Source organism: Montipora capricornis, chromosome 12, assembly GCF_036669925.1.
Source record: "Montipora capricornis isolate CH-2021 chromosome 12, ASM3666992v2, whole genome shotgun sequence".
In the NCBI taxonomy this organism is placed as follows: domain Eukaryota; kingdom Metazoa; phylum Cnidaria; class Anthozoa; order Scleractinia; family Acroporidae; genus Montipora; species Montipora capricornis.
The window spans coordinates 12105757-12123256 of record NC_090894.1 but is presented as its reverse complement, the minus strand read 5'-3'; the positions used below and the strand labels follow the sequence as shown (position 1 = coordinate 12123256).

The window sequence follows — 17500 nt, the reverse complement described above, 5'->3', positions numbered from 1 at the left end:
CTTGTGTGAACTTTCATTTCCCAAGTGAACACCACAATAATGTTATGACCCATCCACCTCCCGTTACACGATGCTCAGACTGGTCTTATTCCATTACACATTTGATTCCGAACACACAGATCATATCACGATAAAAAGGAGATTTGAAAACTTAATTTTGTTTTCGGCGATTCACTGTTTCTTTACAAAACTGAATGGAACCGTTCCACTTTTTATCGGACACGTGCCATTTTTCCTCTGTCGCGTAGAACGCACCTCTGTGATGATCTGCCTGTCGACCTCTCTCTGTTGACCTCTGTTGTGTACTTTGTCAACGGCGAAGAAAGTTATATTACTCAAAATCACTCGCTTCAAGTTCTCTTTTCGCTTTAGTTCACTCAGTGAAACTTTTCTAGCCAGTTGACCCATCAGTTTTAAACGTTCACGTTCATTTCAGTCATAAAGTCGACCAATAAATCCCCATGCAACAGTGATTTGTTAATTTGGTAGCTGTATTTAACTTGGTAATATTGTGTTGACTTGAATTTATCACGGTCAATTTTCATTGTAAATACAACTCTTACCACTCAGCCTATCTTTATTCGTCGTGATTCTATTCATCCATTCCCATTATGTCATCAACTCCCGGCATATTTTGCTGTTTTTTTGTGTTGTTACAATCATGCCAATAGAGCCCTTTCATGTTACAAAATTTACCTCTGCTGTTCCTGTTTCAGTGCTGCTTTTGGAATCCCCAAACCTCAAATCACACACCATAGCACGAGAGGAACCACTAACTCAGTGAGTACACTCAAAGGCCACCTTTCCCATGCAAAACTGCTACAAAGGGAAGGGGAATAAAAAGATCGAGCCCCACAAAATCTGTTTTGATGTTTATAATCGTTATTGCTTTCATACTGTAAATGAATGTAAATAAAACGTGATAGAGTTTTGTATTGCTAATATAACTTTGCAAGGAAGACAGCGACGCTAACGAAAGCGTAACTTGAAAACATTTTCTGACGCTATCGTAAACCTGCTTGCCGTCTATATCCCGTACTGTTCGAGTATCACAATATCGGCGAAAATGCTCCAAGTGTATTGTATTGGAAGAATTCGTTATTGAAGTAAATATGGAGAATGAAGGATTGCTTGCAAGTATGTTCACGTTGTCGTCAAAACTTCATCGATTGAATGTGGTTACATTTATTCCTATTTTACTTTATTAGGGACTTTAACATCTACGACGGCGACGAACTCAAAACGTCAGCTCAAAATCTAAACTTTGCGCTTTCGTAAGTGTTCCGCGATTATTCTGTCTCGTTCATGTCATGAGGCGAAGTATCCTAAAAGTCAATTGGAAACGAACGTTTCCTCACGTTATTGTCAAAACCTCAAATTCGGTGATTTTATGTCGCAAAGCACTGGCAGAAATACGTGATGATAAAAGCTGATAAAACAAGTGCCGACTACGTTTATTTTTTCTCTTTTAACCAAATGATATACGTTGCGTTCTCTTTGCCCTGGCCTTTTTGCGGCATTAAAACCTAGTTTAGGACGAGTCGCTATTTCCGTTGCATCCTCGTCCTTGCCAAAGCTCTTTGTTATGGACAAATGAGACATAAGTACATCATTTACATGTTCGCGTACGTTTCATCTTATTCAAACTGACAACCCTTCATGATAAAGGTTAATTAAGGATTTTCATCCCATTGTACAGACCAAACTTTATTCCGGCATATCAACTTTTCCAGTTCTTTAACAAATGACCCAATTCTTTCCATTTCAACAACCAGAGCATTTCAATTCCAACACTGAATTCACTTGGTTTACAGAAAGATCCCTGGGGAACGAAGACATTAAATCGCCGAAAGCTTATTAAATATGTCACTCTAGCTTTTCTGTATTCTTTGGTTCAAGAGAAAGGTACAGACAGACAAATCTAAATCCGTCGTCTTATAGGTAAGAACGCCGCTCTAAGAACTGTAATATGTCAACAATGTATGCGCAATATCGGCGCGACCTCCACATAACCTAAAATTTGCTCAGTTCACGTCGTCGTCCTCAGGCCGAGAACGGCAATTGGCATGGGAACGCCCTAACAAAACTACGGTTTGAAAACAGTTAATGATGAAGCACTGTCATTTCCTGCTGTTAGATTTCATAACCCTTTGCTAGTCTTTCAGAAAAGCCAACCGAGTGCACTTATCATCATCCTAGAAATATTTATATGCAAATCTGTCTGAGCAGTCCAACTGTTCATGGGGAATATTTCAGGGTTTGCGGTCCCATTAAAGGCAAAGCTTGTTTTCGTCGGCTATCTGAGTTTCTTAGTCACAAAATATTGTTATTCCACTTGGATGTAGATTGATTGTGTAGACCAGGTGCAACTAATTTTTCATCCGTTGACTGACATATTGACATTTACGCGCGTGACTCTTTGTTCAGTCAAAAGCATCTCAGTTGTAAACGCGAAAAAGTTCAAGCTTGTATCTTTGTGAAGCTCTCTGCAGAATCAATAAAACTTCTTTCTTGTGATTCACCTAAGGTATATTTATTTCGTTTCTCCAACTTGATACTCCACTTGTACCGAAGGCAGTGATCAAAGAAGACCATTTCGTCAGCTATGAAGTACCCGCGAGTGAAAACCCCTTGTGGTGGCTTGCGTTTCCTTGTTGTGTTAATGATTTGCTTTACCATTTTGGTCCACATCTCAGCCATGGATGATCAGCGTCCAAATAATCACGATGTCCATGCAACTGGACAAAAGACTGAGTCGATGCTGTTTCGCGAACGCAGAAGAATTAAGAAAAATACCACTCAAAACCCGCAAGACTTTGAAAAACGACTGAAAAGCGTTGAAGAGAGGTTTGTCCTCGATAATTTATAGCTGCTTATCCTCCCAATCTCAAATAACGTATTGTCGTTTCTCCGGTCGAGACTGAGTAATCTTTTCAAATTTTTTCTTGATTTCAGTGAGTGTTCATTGTTTCGAATGGTCGTGTATTTTGCTTCGTCGACTCTCTTGGCCACCAAAGTTATTTGATAACATTTCTATACAATTCGGCTTCATGCGTTAGGAGTTTACACTTTTATAGTTTTCAGAAATAAAATTTCGATTCGAAATTGATTTAGCGAAGGCTAAAACTTCCTTCAGAAACTTGGTACCTCTTAATTATTCTTGTTTCTAGCAGTATTAAAATGTTGCCAGTTAATTTAACTCCAAAGGAAATATTATCGCTACAGTTTCAATTTTGTGCGTGTGAGTGAAATGTTTAGTAGAAATGATTTTTGCGCAGAAAGAGAAAATTTATTTCGCTAAAATTAAAGTTATTATACGAATTAAGTGATTTTCCTCGTAAAAATACGGTTTTTAGAAAATACGCCGCTTGGAGGTATTTATCAAAACGATGGGGCCATGTAATCGCGTTGGAAAAAAATCATCAAAGACCCGAAGGAAAGAGCCATATTAATTACGGCACTCAGTACAGGATATCATGTAAAATGTCAACTCCAAGGAAAAAATTAATAAATAAATAAAATCATTCGACCAAAACGACCAATCAGATCTAGTACACAATCAAACGTTTACTATCACTGTAAAACTCTTTAACATTTAATTAATACGGACAGTTCTTCAGTTACATGTTCTTTCCCTAAAATATTATTATGCTTAACCTGCTTGAGCCAGAATACCTTTCTTTTACCTCAGACATGACCATCTGATAACAATCGACAATTCAGATGAATATCAACACTTCAATTTTATTTTGTTATAGACTTGATGCACTGATGCGGTTCCCTCGTCTGGGATCAAGTGGGAATTCTTGCAATTCACTTATAGCCTACCTTTTGGGTTGGTATATAGAGCCCACCCATGATTATAAGATAATGGCATTTAAAAGAAAAGTTATTCAGTGATAAAAGTTATTTCTTTTCATTTGTTTGAGGCACAACAGAAAATAAACTCTTCCGTTACTTGGGAAGTTCTCACCAGACTGAGTACATGAACGCAAAAAAAGTCTGGTATAAAAGCACTATTTTGTTCACGTTATTTTTTAAAGAAAGTAATTAAAGGTTATTATTAATATGACTACCAACTACGAATTTTAAGAAATCATCCTATTTGTGAACTCTAAGGCATTGAATTGTTTTGTACCATTTTCAATCTCAAAGGAAAGCATATCCAAAACAGTGGAAAAGAAAAGATGGGACCTCTTGGACCCCCTGGTCCACAAGGAAAACCAGGGACACCAGGAACATTAGGAACACCAGGGACACCAGGATTGAATGGAAAAAATGGCTCCAAAGGTAAATGAAACTCTGCACTACGTGGCAATATTTAAACTTCACTTCACAGAGCTATCATAGAGATTTTGACGTCTTACCGTCAAAACGTCTGAAACCGTGCAGAAGATGCCCATTATTAAACCTATTTTTTGCTTAAAATCCTCCTGGAATCGGGATCATTATATATCATGGAAATTTAATGTACAGGCCGGAAGAAGGCGTTTACACTGAAATTTGTGGAGACAGAGCCAGATCTTGGAAAAAGTTAACTCCATTTGATGCAGGTTAAAATCCACTTTAACCCTTTCCATTAGAACTAAAAAAGAGAAAATTAGTCTCATTGGACCAACAGAGTCTGCATTGAACAAAGGAAATATCATCCGTTTTGGTCTCCACCACAGTTTAAGGCTTTTGAGATTGTCCTGTTTTTCTAAGAGAGGAGCTCTAACTTGTTAAACAATAAATGAATGACAGTAAATTGCTTAAGGTATTTGACACAAACTACCCCACTCAAAAAAGAAAAACACAAACAAACAAATACACTCACTTAAAAGGGAAAACTAAATATAGTTTCGTGAATCATCCCGAGTGAGGCATCTTTCCCTTCTTTCCTTAAACTCGTTTGAATAAGCTGAATAAGAAATGCAGGTCAATGTGACCATGGAAAACGAATCACTCTGAACGACTTCCCTCTAACTTTTCCCATCAGCACACAGCAAATACGAGGGCACTCGCTCTGTGCTCTTTCCTCACAGGGGAACCAGGAAAGCCTGGCACAAACACGCCCTTACCAGGCCCTCCTGGACCTAAAGGACAACAAGGAGCTGTAGGTAAGACTGGAGCCCAGGGACCTCAAGGCGCCAAAGGAGAAAAAGGACAAAAGGGGACTACAAAGTCGGGTGTGAAGTATGTTCGATGGGGAAGGACCACATGTCCCAGTGGTGCTCAGATCGTCTATAAAGGTATAAACTTCCTTGAACGATTTAATTCAACGTTTCCTGACATTTCGTAACAGCTCTCACCAAAGATTCACACTTGGTTTTCTTCATGATTTAGGTGGTTGCGGTAGAATTTTGAATATTTTCCTTTCCTGGTGGTCACAGTAGTCGACACGGGAGCAGAAAACTTTATAAAGGAATAGTAAAAAGTTACTCAATAGGAAACACTCATCTCGCTAAAAAAAAGACTGAAGAATTACTTTCGACATGTAATTTATTTGGGAGTGAGAGCTGTTGTTTAATTTGATCTCCAAGCAAGCTGAATGCGTTTTACATGCCCTTCTCGCGTTTCAGGGATAATTGGGGGTGAACACTACACTCATCACGGTGGTGGAGCAAACTACCTTTGTCTTCCTCACAATCCAAAGTACGACAAGTACAATGATGGTAACCAGTACTCAGGATACATTTACGGCACTGAGTATGAAGTCCATCAATACAACGGAGACCCTTTTAAGAGAAATCTCCATGATCATGACGCACCCTGTGTTGTCTGCTTCGTGACGTCACGTGGTTCAATGCTGATGATGCCCGCAAGGAATGACTGTCCATCTGGATGGACCGAGGAGTATCATGGGTATCTGATGACTCAACTTCATGGTGACAAACATTCAAGTGATTTCATCTGTGTCGATGGTGATCCAGAATATGTTCCTGGTAGCCATGCTAACAAAGATGGTGCCTTGCTGTATCCCGTGGAAGGCGTTTGTGGTTCACTTCCCTGTCTTCCATATGTCAACCATCGAGAGTTGACATGCGCCGTCTGCACCAAGTAATGAAAGAAAAAAGAAAGCTTGAACAGTAGTTGATTTGCATTAGAACTAAACAGAAACTAAATGAAATATCAATCGCTAGCAAGCCAGAGAGCAAATGTAGAGTAAGGGGGCAAAACAATAAACTTGTTGATCTTAATGAGTCTTGTGTTACACGATTATGTTCAATTCGATCCACTAATCAGCATCCTACAGCTGAGATGTCTTGGAACAAGTGCCCTCTTCGATTGGTACCGAATATACTAAATCTTTTAGTCGTACTCCAGTCTTCTTACAAAACTCAGTAGAAATTGATCCTCCACAGCAAGTCCATTTTCATTAATTAATTGAAATTTCTCCGAAAAATCAAATAAGACCACATTGGTATGAAACCCAAGGTTGACCCCAATGGAACGAAAATACTTAAGCATTTGAACTTACCTAACCTAGATAACGGACAATCTTTCCTCCCTTGTACCCATTCTTTTTCTAAGTGACACCGCACTGGCCAATATTTTCATGTGCCTCTTCCAACAAAAATGGGTACAAGAGAGGAAGGATTGTCCATTTGTCTGGTTTAGGTACGAGTATAGACCTCTTTCATAATGGCGGCCCAATAAAATTTCCTTTTCTTTTAAAGCTAACAAGTCTTTGTAGCCTCGCAACGACGAGCAAATTTCAAAAGAATATTTGTTTCAAAATGAGGGCAGTAGGTCTAATTAACATAAACACAAAAGAATGAAAAAGTGGTCGCCATTTATGACAGTGACACTTCCACCCTGTTTGACAACAAAGATTTCTCAAATACCTCAACCTGAGACATCCTAGCATAAAATTTACCATGAAATTCGAAGAAAAGCATAAAATTCCGTTTTTAGACGGCCTTGTCAAACGCGAGCAAAATCGTACATATGTTTCAACGATGACCGAGTACAGGAAGAAACTTTTCACTGGCCTTTACATGAAATGGGACTCGAGGCGACTCCTTCAAACCAAGAAAGCACGAGGTTAATTTCGCACCTTGACCTATCGTTGTTTTCGTATTTGTTCTGATTCCTCTTTATGCGTTCTTGCCTTTAGTTAATGAAATTGAAAAACTATTATTACAAAATGGGTATTGTAAGGGCAAATGAAGCGTTCAAATCCTGTCACAACCTCCCTAAGAAAAAATTAATTCTGGTTTTACCCTAGCTATTTAGGTTTAAAGAATAAAAATGTCTCGCGAAGTGTAAATTCTTGTATTGATAGTTTCTATGGTTTCGTTAATTAGGGTTGTTTTTCAAAATAATAGACGAGTTCACGCTCTTGATTGCATCATGGGTAATCAGGACAACATGGCGGGAAATTCAAAGGTTTGTATGGAAATTCGAAGCAAAATATACTGTTCATGACTCAACTTTATAGACTTTCTCCTTCATAAACCAAACAAATAAGTTCATGTTTACAACTACTGAGATGAACTAGACTTTGGTATCCGTTGTTTGGAATTCCTAGTTATTGCTTTTTTTGTCTCCATACATTCTCTTTAATTTTGTGCCTTTGGAATTAAGGGAAATCATGGCAGAAACTCTTTTTAATAAAATCATGTCTACAACATCCATTCTCTCCAAATTTATTCTGCCACATCTTTGAGTGCATATCTTCTGTTTTGGAAAACAAAAAACCCAAAATTGCATATTATGAACACTTTTCATCGTTTTGAACTTCCTTACAAACCTTTGAATTTCTCTCCATCTTGCCCTGATTACCCATGATGCACTCAAGAGCGTGAACTCGTCTATTTTCGTAATAAGGACCGTCCGAATAGCAGATCCCAAACATCTCGGGTAATGCTAGCCACATTTAAACTCAACTTGTTGGCTGTCAGCCAACAGTTAAGGTTACTGAGTTCAGATCCCAAGTTTTACGTGGATTGCCTTTGCTGGTTTCCAAGTTTCCAGAAAAAACGTCGTTTTTTAGCAAGTTTAGTTGCATTAGTCACCTGGTTCCTCGCTCGTTTTTGTGGTAGTGCACTACCACACTATGTCTCCGGGTTGAATGAGTGTAAGAGTGTAAGAGCGTAAGAGTGTGAGTCCGTGGTGACAATAGGCCCGCAGCGCGTGCATAACTCACGAAAATAAAAAGGTCTGTTGGAACCGTGCTTGAGTTTCAACAAAATGACCTCCAAAATGGGCAAGAATTTGTGACGCTGATGAATAATAAAGCAGCTGCTATTTCCAAAACGAAAAAACAAAAAAACAAAAAACTATGCTCGGAGTCTCATCTCAGCCTGCTAAAAACTTTTCAGCAATAAAAAATGGGGTTTAGAGATACCATCAACTAAAGACAAAACACAGGGTGTTTTTCGATGACTCTCCTGTTGCTATGATGACGTATTGCGTCATGATAATGAACGCATCGTGTTACTGAAGCAACAAGGGCGTTTCATATGATATCTTGACATTGCTGTTATGTGATACAGTGTTGTGGAGGCAATTCTTGATACATTCTCTTGAAATTGATGAAACTGCTTTTAACCACCTTAAGCTCCGTTGCTATTCAAGAGCGTTTTGGGGAAATTTCATCGCGAATTTTTTAAAGAATACTGCGTGTTAATTTCAGATAGGCTATATAGCATGGAGCTAAAATAGATCCTACTCACTTCGTCATTTCGCTTATTCTTTGTAGATCATGTGACAATACTTCAGAGAGAATTTTCTGCCGTAACAAATCTATATATTTAAAGTGCGGGTTTTTGCTAAAATTGAGAGAAGTGATCCTCGCACTTTAAGTCCACCCAAAAACAAAAAATATATTTTTGTCTTAAAAAATTAAGCGTAGTTTTGGGAGCATTCTGGCGCCAATTTTTTTTTCCGACTGGCTAAATACTAGATTTTCTGTGCCCCTTTAAAACTTCCGTTTCAGGACATCACGACCGCGCAAAAGAGGTCTGGGAAGAGCGATGGTAGTGACGTCAGATTGAGAGCCCGCAGGATACAAGCTTCACCAAACTCGTTCTCAGGGGACCCTGGGAACGAGGTGGAAGCTTTATTTGCTTTCTCCTTGATAAAAAAGTTCTTTTAACGTAACGTTAAAAATGTCTTGCCCCTCGTCAGATTCTGACGTCGCTGGTCATTTTTCCGAAGACTCGAAAATGGATTACGATATAGAAATGGAAGACGATGGTCATGATTTATCTTCATCGAGATCATATAGCCTCGAGCGATGAAGTCATCGCCTTTGCTGACGACCCAAAGGCTGACAAGGAATGGACTGCCAATTACGAAACAGGAAAAACAAGCTGACAAAGCACTAGAACGACAACTGAAGGCCGATAAATTTGAGGGAAACGTTGAAGTGGCTTAAGTGGGAATACTTGCGTATTCTGCATGGTGATCTCTGTGCGCACCTACCGAGACTGCTTTCGTTGATTGTATGTTTCTTGTTTGGCTGTTACTTCTTGCATCAACAGTTCATCGTGATTTGTTTCTTTTATTCATTCGTTGACTTCTGTATTGTGTAGGTGCAAGTGTGGGAATTGTCACAGTGTCGATTTTCTTCAAAACATTAGCGAGTACTATTGCTGTAGGGAGTTGGAAGGCTGTTTAGAGTCTTGTGAAAGTGACCTTGTCCTTCAAAATGTTGGCCCCGGCGTTAAATTGTCCTGTGTGATTCAACATCCCAGGATTTGAACCCGTTTGCCTTCAGAAATGGAGTCTTAAGTTAACAGCCGGAAAATGAGGCAAAGCAAGAGGCAAGCAAATGTATCAACAAACAGCAGGGGACGAAGCAAGGTGAGCGGTGAAAATTTTTTTTTTTTTTTGGCTAAGATATGGTTTACAAATAGAGTACATGTTCTGTACTGCTGGTGTATTTGATTAAATATCTGATTTTATCTTTGCTTCGTTTCTTTTTATTGCTTCCACTTCCATTTCTCTTATAACTTGAGCCTTCTGCCATGAGAATCGTTTAATTAAACGCCTTTCATATTTGTGTTGTCACGTTTGATCAAAAGCGGTCCAAACGTCGAGTAAAGGCCTCTCTTTTGAAATTCTTCAAGCACAAACTGAACCCATCTCCTTCGACGTTTCGTAATCTCATGCCGATTGTCGTCAAAATACGGTATCAGGAAATGAAGCCTTTCAGACTCCTGGTATTGTCACATCCTGCTGAGACGAAGTCAAATTTTCACGTCACAATTGCAGCTAGACCCATACCTCTCTTGTCTCGGTAGTTCGGTAGGCTAACATGGCAGTATTTTGCCGCTAATTTTATACGTATTCAACAGATCGTTTCTCTTACAACTTGAGCTTTCTGCAAGGAGAATCGTATTACAAATAGGTGTTTAATGAAACGTCTTCCATATTTGTGTTGTCACGTTTGATCAAAAGCGGTCTAAACGTCGAGTGAAGTCCTCTGTTTTGAAATGCTTCGAGCACTGTGACAAACTGAACCAATCTACCTCGACGTTCATGGCTTCATGGCGATTGTCGTCGAAATACGGTATCATGAAATTAAGCCCTGTACCGTCTTTCAAATTTCTGGTATTGTTGCATTCTGCTGCTACGCATGTAAACTGCAGTCAAAAAATCCACATTGAACAAGTCAAATGTTTAGAAAACTCCGGCTTTTACGTCACAATAGCAGCTAGACCCATATCTCTTTTGTTTCGGTAGCTAGTGCGGCCAACAGAGCAGTATATGGGCCAACATGTCGGAGTTTTACCGCAAATTTTACGTATTGAACAGACCATCAAATATCGAGATTTAAACCAAATCAAAAAATCGTTTGCGCCAAAATGTCCCGAAAGTCACGCTACTATATATATTTTATGAGAATCTTCAATGGTGAAGCGGAAAGAAGCGGTTCCGATAAAACAGAAGCTCCGGGTTCGAATCTAATCCACGGATATGATTTTTTAATTTCCTTATTTTCTGTGCTACCACAAGTCCTGGGACACAGTGTCCTAAATTGACGATAACAGTAAATTCTATTCAAAGCTAATTACGAATTTACGATAATCGTTAATTTAGAGAAGAGATCATGTTGGAAGTAGCAAATAGGCCTTTTTCGATATATTAAAAGAAAGGAGAGGTTTAATAGAGGACAAATATGTTAAGTTCTAGCTCATCTTCCTTCCGAACGCCTATGGTTCCGTAACGGAACGGATAAAAGTTCAGTTTCTTTACAAACATGATTGAAACCGTTTCACTTTTTTATCGGACCCGTTAGTGCCATTTTTCCTCTGTCGTGTAAACGAACCTCAAATTGTGATGATCTGCCTTCTGTTGACCTCTGTTGTGTACTTTGTCAAAGGCGAAGAAAGTTATATTACTCGAAATCACCCGCTTCAAGTTCTCTTTTCGCTTTAGTTCACTCAGTGAAACTTTTCTAGCCAGTTGACCCATCAGTTCTAAACGTTTACGTTCATTTCAGTCATAAAGTCGACCAATAAATCCCGATGCAACAGTGATTTTGTATTTAACTTGGTAATATTGTGTTGACTTGAATTTATCACGGTCAATTTTCATTGTAAATACAACTCTTACCACTCAGCCTATCTTTATTCGTCGTGATTCTATTCATCATCAACTCCCGGCATACTGATTTTGCTGTTTTTTTGTGTTGTTACAATCATGCCAATAGAGCCCTTTCGTGTTACAAAATTTACCTCTGCTGTTCCTGTTTCAGTGCTGCTTTTGGAATCCCCAAACGGTCAGTGTAAAACGCAGACTGCAAAAGCCCAAACCCCTTTATAAATGCTAACAGTTAAGCCTAAATATTGTTTTAGGCCTAATTAGGCCTTAAGGTTAGCATTCCTTAGGGATTTGGGCTTTTTCAACAGAACTTTACGTTGTAACCTCAGTCTGCATTTTACCCCTGGTCTGCAGTCTGCAGTCTGCGTTTTACACTGACCGAATCCCCAAACCTCAAATCACACACCACAGCACGAGAGGAACCACTAACTCAGTGAGTACACTCAAAGGCCACCTTTCCCATGCAAAACTGCTACAAAGGGAAGGGGAATAAAAAGAGCCCCACAAAATCTGTTTTGATGTTTATAACCGTTATTGCTTTCATACTGTAAATGAATGTAAATAAAACGTAATAAAGTTTTGTATTGCTAATATACCTTTGAGAGGAAGACAGCGACGCTAACGAAAGCGTAACTTGAAAAATGAATCAACATTTTCTGACGCTATCGTAAACCTGTTTGCCGTCTATATCCCGTACTGTTCGAGTATCACAATATCGGCGAAAATGCTCCAAGTGTATTGTATTGGGTTGGAAGAATTCGTTATTGAAGTAAATATGGAGAATGAAGGATTGCTTGGAAGTATGTTCACGTTGTCGTCAAAACTTCATCGATTGAATGTGGTTACATTTATTCCTATTTTACTTTATTAGGGACTTCAACATCTACGACGGCGACGAACTGAAAACGTCACCTCAAAATATAAACTTTGCGGTTTCGTAAGTGTTCCGCGATTATTCTGTCTCGTTCATGTCATGAGGCGAAGTATCCTAAAACTCAATTGGAAACGAAACTTTTCCTCACGTTATTGTCAAAACCTCAAATTTGGTGATTTTATGTCGCAAAGTACTGGCAGAAATACGTGATGATAAAACAAGTGCCGACTACGTTTATTTTTTCTCTTTTGACCAAATGATATACGTGGCGTTCTCTTTGCCCTGCCCTTCGTCGTTTCTTAAACTCTGCTTTACTTTCTTGTTTTCCAGAGGACGGAAAAGAAATGTATTGAGAAATATATGCTGCAACTGCAGCACGCCTTTTTGCGGCATTAAAACCTAGTTTAGGACGAGTCGCTGTTTCCGTTGCATCCTCGTCCTTGCCAAAGCTCTTTGTTATGGACAAATGAGACATAAGTACATCATTTACGACATGTTCGCGTACGTTTCATCTTATTCAAACTGACAACCCTTCATGCTAAAGGTTAAGGACGGATTTTCATCCCATTGTACAGACCAAACTTCATTCCGGCATGTCAACTTTTCCAGTTCTTTAACAAATGACCTAATTGATTCAATTACAACAACCAGAGCATTTTAATTGTAACACTGAATTCACTTGGCTTACAGAAAGATCCCTGGGGAGTGAAGAAATTAAATCGCCGAAAGCTTATTAAATGTGTCACTCTAGCTTTTCTGTATTCTTTGGTTCAAGAGAAAGGTACAGACAGTTCTAAATCCGTCGTCTTATAGGTAAGAACGCCGCTCTAAGAACTGTAATATGTCAGTCAACAATGTATTTGCAAGATCGGCGCTCTCTGTTGCACAGACCGTCGTCAATTTAGTCAGATGTAGAATGTTATTTTTACAGTACCCTACATGGACAATTGAAAATTTATTGTCAGATGCTTGCGACCTCCACATAACCTAAACTGTTTTGCTCAGTTCACGTCGTCGTCGTCAGGCCGAGAACGGCAATTGGCATGGGAACGCGCTTCCAAAACTACGGTTTGAAAACAGTTAATGATGAAGCACTGTCATTTCCTGCTGTTAGATTTCATAACCTTTTGCTAGTCTTTCAGAAAAGCCAACCGAGTGCACTTATCATCATCCTAGAAATATTTATATGCAAATCTGTCTGAGCAGTCCAACTGTTCATGGGGAATATTTCAGGGTTGCGGTCCCATTAAAGGCAAAGCTTGTTTTCCTTGGCTATCGCTTAGAGTTTCTTAGTCACAAAAATATTGTTATTCCACTTAGATGTAGATTGATTGTGTACACCAGGTGAAAATAATTTTCCATCCGTTGACTGACATATTGACATTTACGCGCGTGACTCTTTTTTCAGTCAAAAGCATCTCAGTTGTAAACGCGAAAAAGTTCAAGCTTGTATCTTTGTGAAGCTCTCTACAGAATCAATAAAACTTCTTTCTTGTGATTCACCGAAGGTATATTTATTTTGTTTCTCCAACTTGATACTCCACTTGTACCGAAGGCAGTGATCAAAGAAGACCATTTCGTCAGCTATGAAGTACCCGCGAGTGAAAACCCCTTGTGGTGGCTTGCGTTTCCTTGTTGTGTTAATGATGTGCTTTACCATTTTGGTCCACATCTCAGCCATGGATGATCAGCGTCCAAATAATCACGATGTCCATGCAACTGGACAAAAGACTGAGTCGATGCTGTTTCGCGAACGCAGAGGAATTAAGAAAAACACCACTCAAAACCCACAGGACATTGAAAAACGAGTGAAAATCCTTGAAGAGAGGTTTGTCCTCGATAAGTTATAGCTGCTTATCCTCCCAATCTCAAATAACGTATTGTCGTCTCTCCGGTCGAGACTGAGTGATCTTTTCAATTTTTTTCTTGATTTCAGTGAGTGTTCATTGTTTCTAATGGTCGTTTATTTTGCTTTGTCGACTCTCTTGGCCACCAAAGTTATTTGATAACATTTCTATACAATTCTGCTTCATGCGTTAGGAGTTTACACTTTTATAGTTTTCAGAAATAAAATTTCGATTCGAAATTGATTTAGCGAAGACTAAAACTTCCTTCAGAAACTTGGTACCTCTTACTATATTTAAGCAATTATTATTGTTTCTAGCAGTATTAAAATGTTGCCAGTTAATTTAACTCCAAAGGAAATATTATCGCTACAGTTTCAATTTTGTGCGTGTGAGTGAAATGTTTAGTATAGAAGTGATTTTTGTGCAGAAAGAGAAAATTTATTTCGCTAAAATTAAAGTTATTATACCAATTAAGTGCTTTTCCTCGCAAAAATACGGTTTTTAGAAAATACGCCGCTTGGAGGTATTTATCAAAACGATGGGGCAATGTAAGCGCGTTGGAAAAAAATCATCAAATACCCGAAGGAAAGAGCCATATTAATTACGGCACTCAGTAAACGATATCATGTAAAATGTCAGCTCCAACGAAAAAAAATAATAAATAAATAAAATCATTCGACCAAAACGACTAATCAGATTTAGTACACAATCAAACGTTTACTATCATGACTGTAAAACTCTTTTAACATTTAATTCAATGCGGACAATGTTCATCAGTTATATGTTCTTTCCCTAAAATATTATTATGCCTTAACCTGCTTGAGCTTGAATACCTTTCTTTTACCTCAGACATGACCATCTGATAACAATCGACAATTCAGATGAATATCAACACTTCAATTTTATTTTGTTATAGACTTGATGCACTGATGCGGTTCCCTCGTCTGGGATCAAGTGGGAATTCTTGCAATTCACTTATAGCCTACCTTTTGGGTTGGTATAGAGCCCACCCATGATTATAAGATAATGGCATTTAAAAGAAGAGTTATTCAGTGTTAAAAGTTATTTCTTTTCATTTGTTTTGAGGCACAACCCAAAATAAAACCTTGCGTAATTTGGGAAGTTCTCACCAGTACATGAACGCAAAAAAAGTCTGGTATAAAAGCATTATTTTGTTCAGGTTATTTTTTAAAAAAAATAATTGAAGGTTATAATTAATATGACTACCAACTACGAATTTTAAGGAATCATCCTATTTGTGAACTCTAAGCCATTGAATTGTTTTGTACCATTTTCAATCTCAAAGGAAAGCATATCCAAAACAGTGGAAAAGAAAAGATGGGACCCCCTGGTCCACCAGGGAAACCAGGATTGAATGGAAAAAATGGCTCCAAAGGTAAATGAAACTCTGCACTACGTGGCAATATTTAAACTTCACTTCACAGAGCTGTCATAGAGATTTTGACGTCTTACCGTCAAAACGTCTGAAATTGTGCAGAAGATGCCCATTATTAAACCTATTTTTTGTCTGATGCTTAAAATCCTCCTGGAATCGGAATCATTATAGATCATAGAAATTTAATGTACAGGCCGGAAGAAGGCGTTCACACCGAAATTTGTGGACACAGAGCCAGATCTTGGAAAACGTTAACTCCATTTGATGCAGGTTAAAATCCACTTTAACCCTTTCCATTAATACTAGTACTAAAAAAGAGAAAATTAGTCTCATTGGACCAACAGAGTCTGCAGTAAACAAAGGAAATATTATCCGTTTTGGTCTCCACCACAGTTTAGGGCTTTTGAAATTGTATAGAATGGTAGAACCCCTTATAAATATCAAAAAGACATCCAAAACTTGTCCAAACTGAGGATGATTTAATTCAACCAGTCGCTAAGTAAGGAGTGTTTTAAAAACATTTGTTATCGCACCATTTTCAAAAATACAGTAAAATACGTGGCTTCCGAAAACTTTATCATCCACTAAGGGTATAATATTTAGATTAAAGGTTGCAAAACATGCACATGTGGCATTCCGTTGATAATTGCAGCATCATAATCATGCGTTTGCTGAAAATTAATGTATTTTTCTGAAACTTGTTTGAGACCCCTTGTGACGTTGCGCCTCCAAATAACGAAAAACATCGTGTTCCAATTTGCCATTCTTTATTGTAAACATTAGATCCTGCCAGATGCAGTTTTGCCGCCTCGCTTTTGTCCTGTTTTTCTAAGAGAGGAGCTCTAACTTGTTAAACAATAAATGAATGACAGTAAATTGCTACCCCACTCAAAAAGGAAAAACACAAACAAACAAATACATTCACTTAAAAGGGAAAACTAAATATAGTTTCGTGAATCACCCCGAGTAAGGCATCCTTCCCTGTCTTTCCTTTAACTCGTTTGAATAAGCTGAATAAGAAAAAGCAGGTCAATGTGACCATGGAAAACGAATCACTCTGAACTGCTTCCCTCTAACTTTTCCCATCAGCACACAGCAAATACTAGTGCACCCGCTCTGTCCCATTTCCCCACAGGGGAACCAGGAAAGCCCAGCGCAGACATACCGTTACCAGGCCCTCCTGGTCCTAAAGGACAACAAGGAGCCCCAGGACCTCAAGGCGCCAAAGGAGAGAAAGGACAAAACGGGACTGCAAAGTCGGGTGTGAAGTATGTTCGATGGGGAAGGACCACATGTCCCAGTGGTGCTCAGATCGTCTATAAAGGTATAAAGTTCCTAGAACAATTTAATTCAACCCTTCCTAACATTTCGTAATAGCTCTCACCAAAGATTCACACTTGGTTCTCTTCATTATTAGGTGGTTGCGATAGAATTTTGAATTTTTTCCTTTCCTGGTGGTCACAGCAGTCGTCACGGAAGCAGATAACTTTATAAAGGGATAATAAAAGATTACTCAAAAGGAAATACTGATCTCGCTAAAAAAAAAGACTGAAGAATTACTTTCGAGATGTACCGGTTATTTTTTGGGGAGTGAGAGCTGTTGTTTGATCTCCAAGCAAGCTAAATGCGTTTTACATACCGTTTCCACGTTTTAGGGATAATTGGGGGTGAACACTACAATCACTACGGTGGTGGAGTCAACTACCTTTGTCTTCCTCACAATCCAAAGTACGACAAGTACAAAGATGGTCACCAGTCTGCAGCATACATTTACGGCACTGAGTATGAAGTCGGTGAATACAACGGAGACCCTTTTAAGCGAAGTCTCTATGATCATGACGCACCCTG

General features: G+C 38.7%; 2 protein-coding genes across 5 annotated transcripts in view; both read left to right on the top strand.

The window, feature by feature from the left end:
- Window positions 1-6179, top strand: part of LOC138027713 (short-chain collagen C4-like) — a 9457-nt gene extending 3278 nt beyond the window's left edge. The window contains exons 1-6 of one of the 4 annotated variants that reach the window (XM_068875310.1): window positions 2539-2847; window positions 3759-3835; window positions 4156-4209; window positions 4255-4290; window positions 5025-5231; window positions 5562-6179. In XM_068875310.1, the coding sequence (XP_068731411.1) occupies window positions 2606-2847; window positions 3759-3835; window positions 4156-4209; window positions 4255-4290; window positions 5025-5231; window positions 5562-6043 (1098 nt within the window). In that variant the 5' untranslated portion in view covers window positions 2539-2605 and the 3' untranslated portion in view covers window positions 6044-6179. Of the gene's footprint in view, window positions 1-2529; window positions 2848-3758; window positions 3836-4155; window positions 4291-5024; window positions 5232-5561 lie in introns of those variants that run through there. The other 3 variants (XM_068875313.1, XM_068875309.1, XM_068875311.1) reach the window with 3 other exon arrangements.
- Window positions 6180-13931: 7752 nt separating this feature from the next.
- Window positions 13932-17500, top strand: part of LOC138027708 (uncharacterized) — an 18010-nt gene continuing 14441 nt past the window's right edge. The window contains exons 1-3 of the mRNA XM_068875300.1: window positions 13932-14237; window positions 15173-15249; window positions 15563-15652. Of these exons, the coding sequence (XP_068731401.1) occupies window positions 13996-14237; window positions 15173-15249; window positions 15563-15652 (409 nt within the window). The 5' untranslated portion in view covers window positions 13932-13995. The remainder of the gene's footprint in view (window positions 14238-15172; window positions 15250-15562; window positions 15653-17500) is intronic.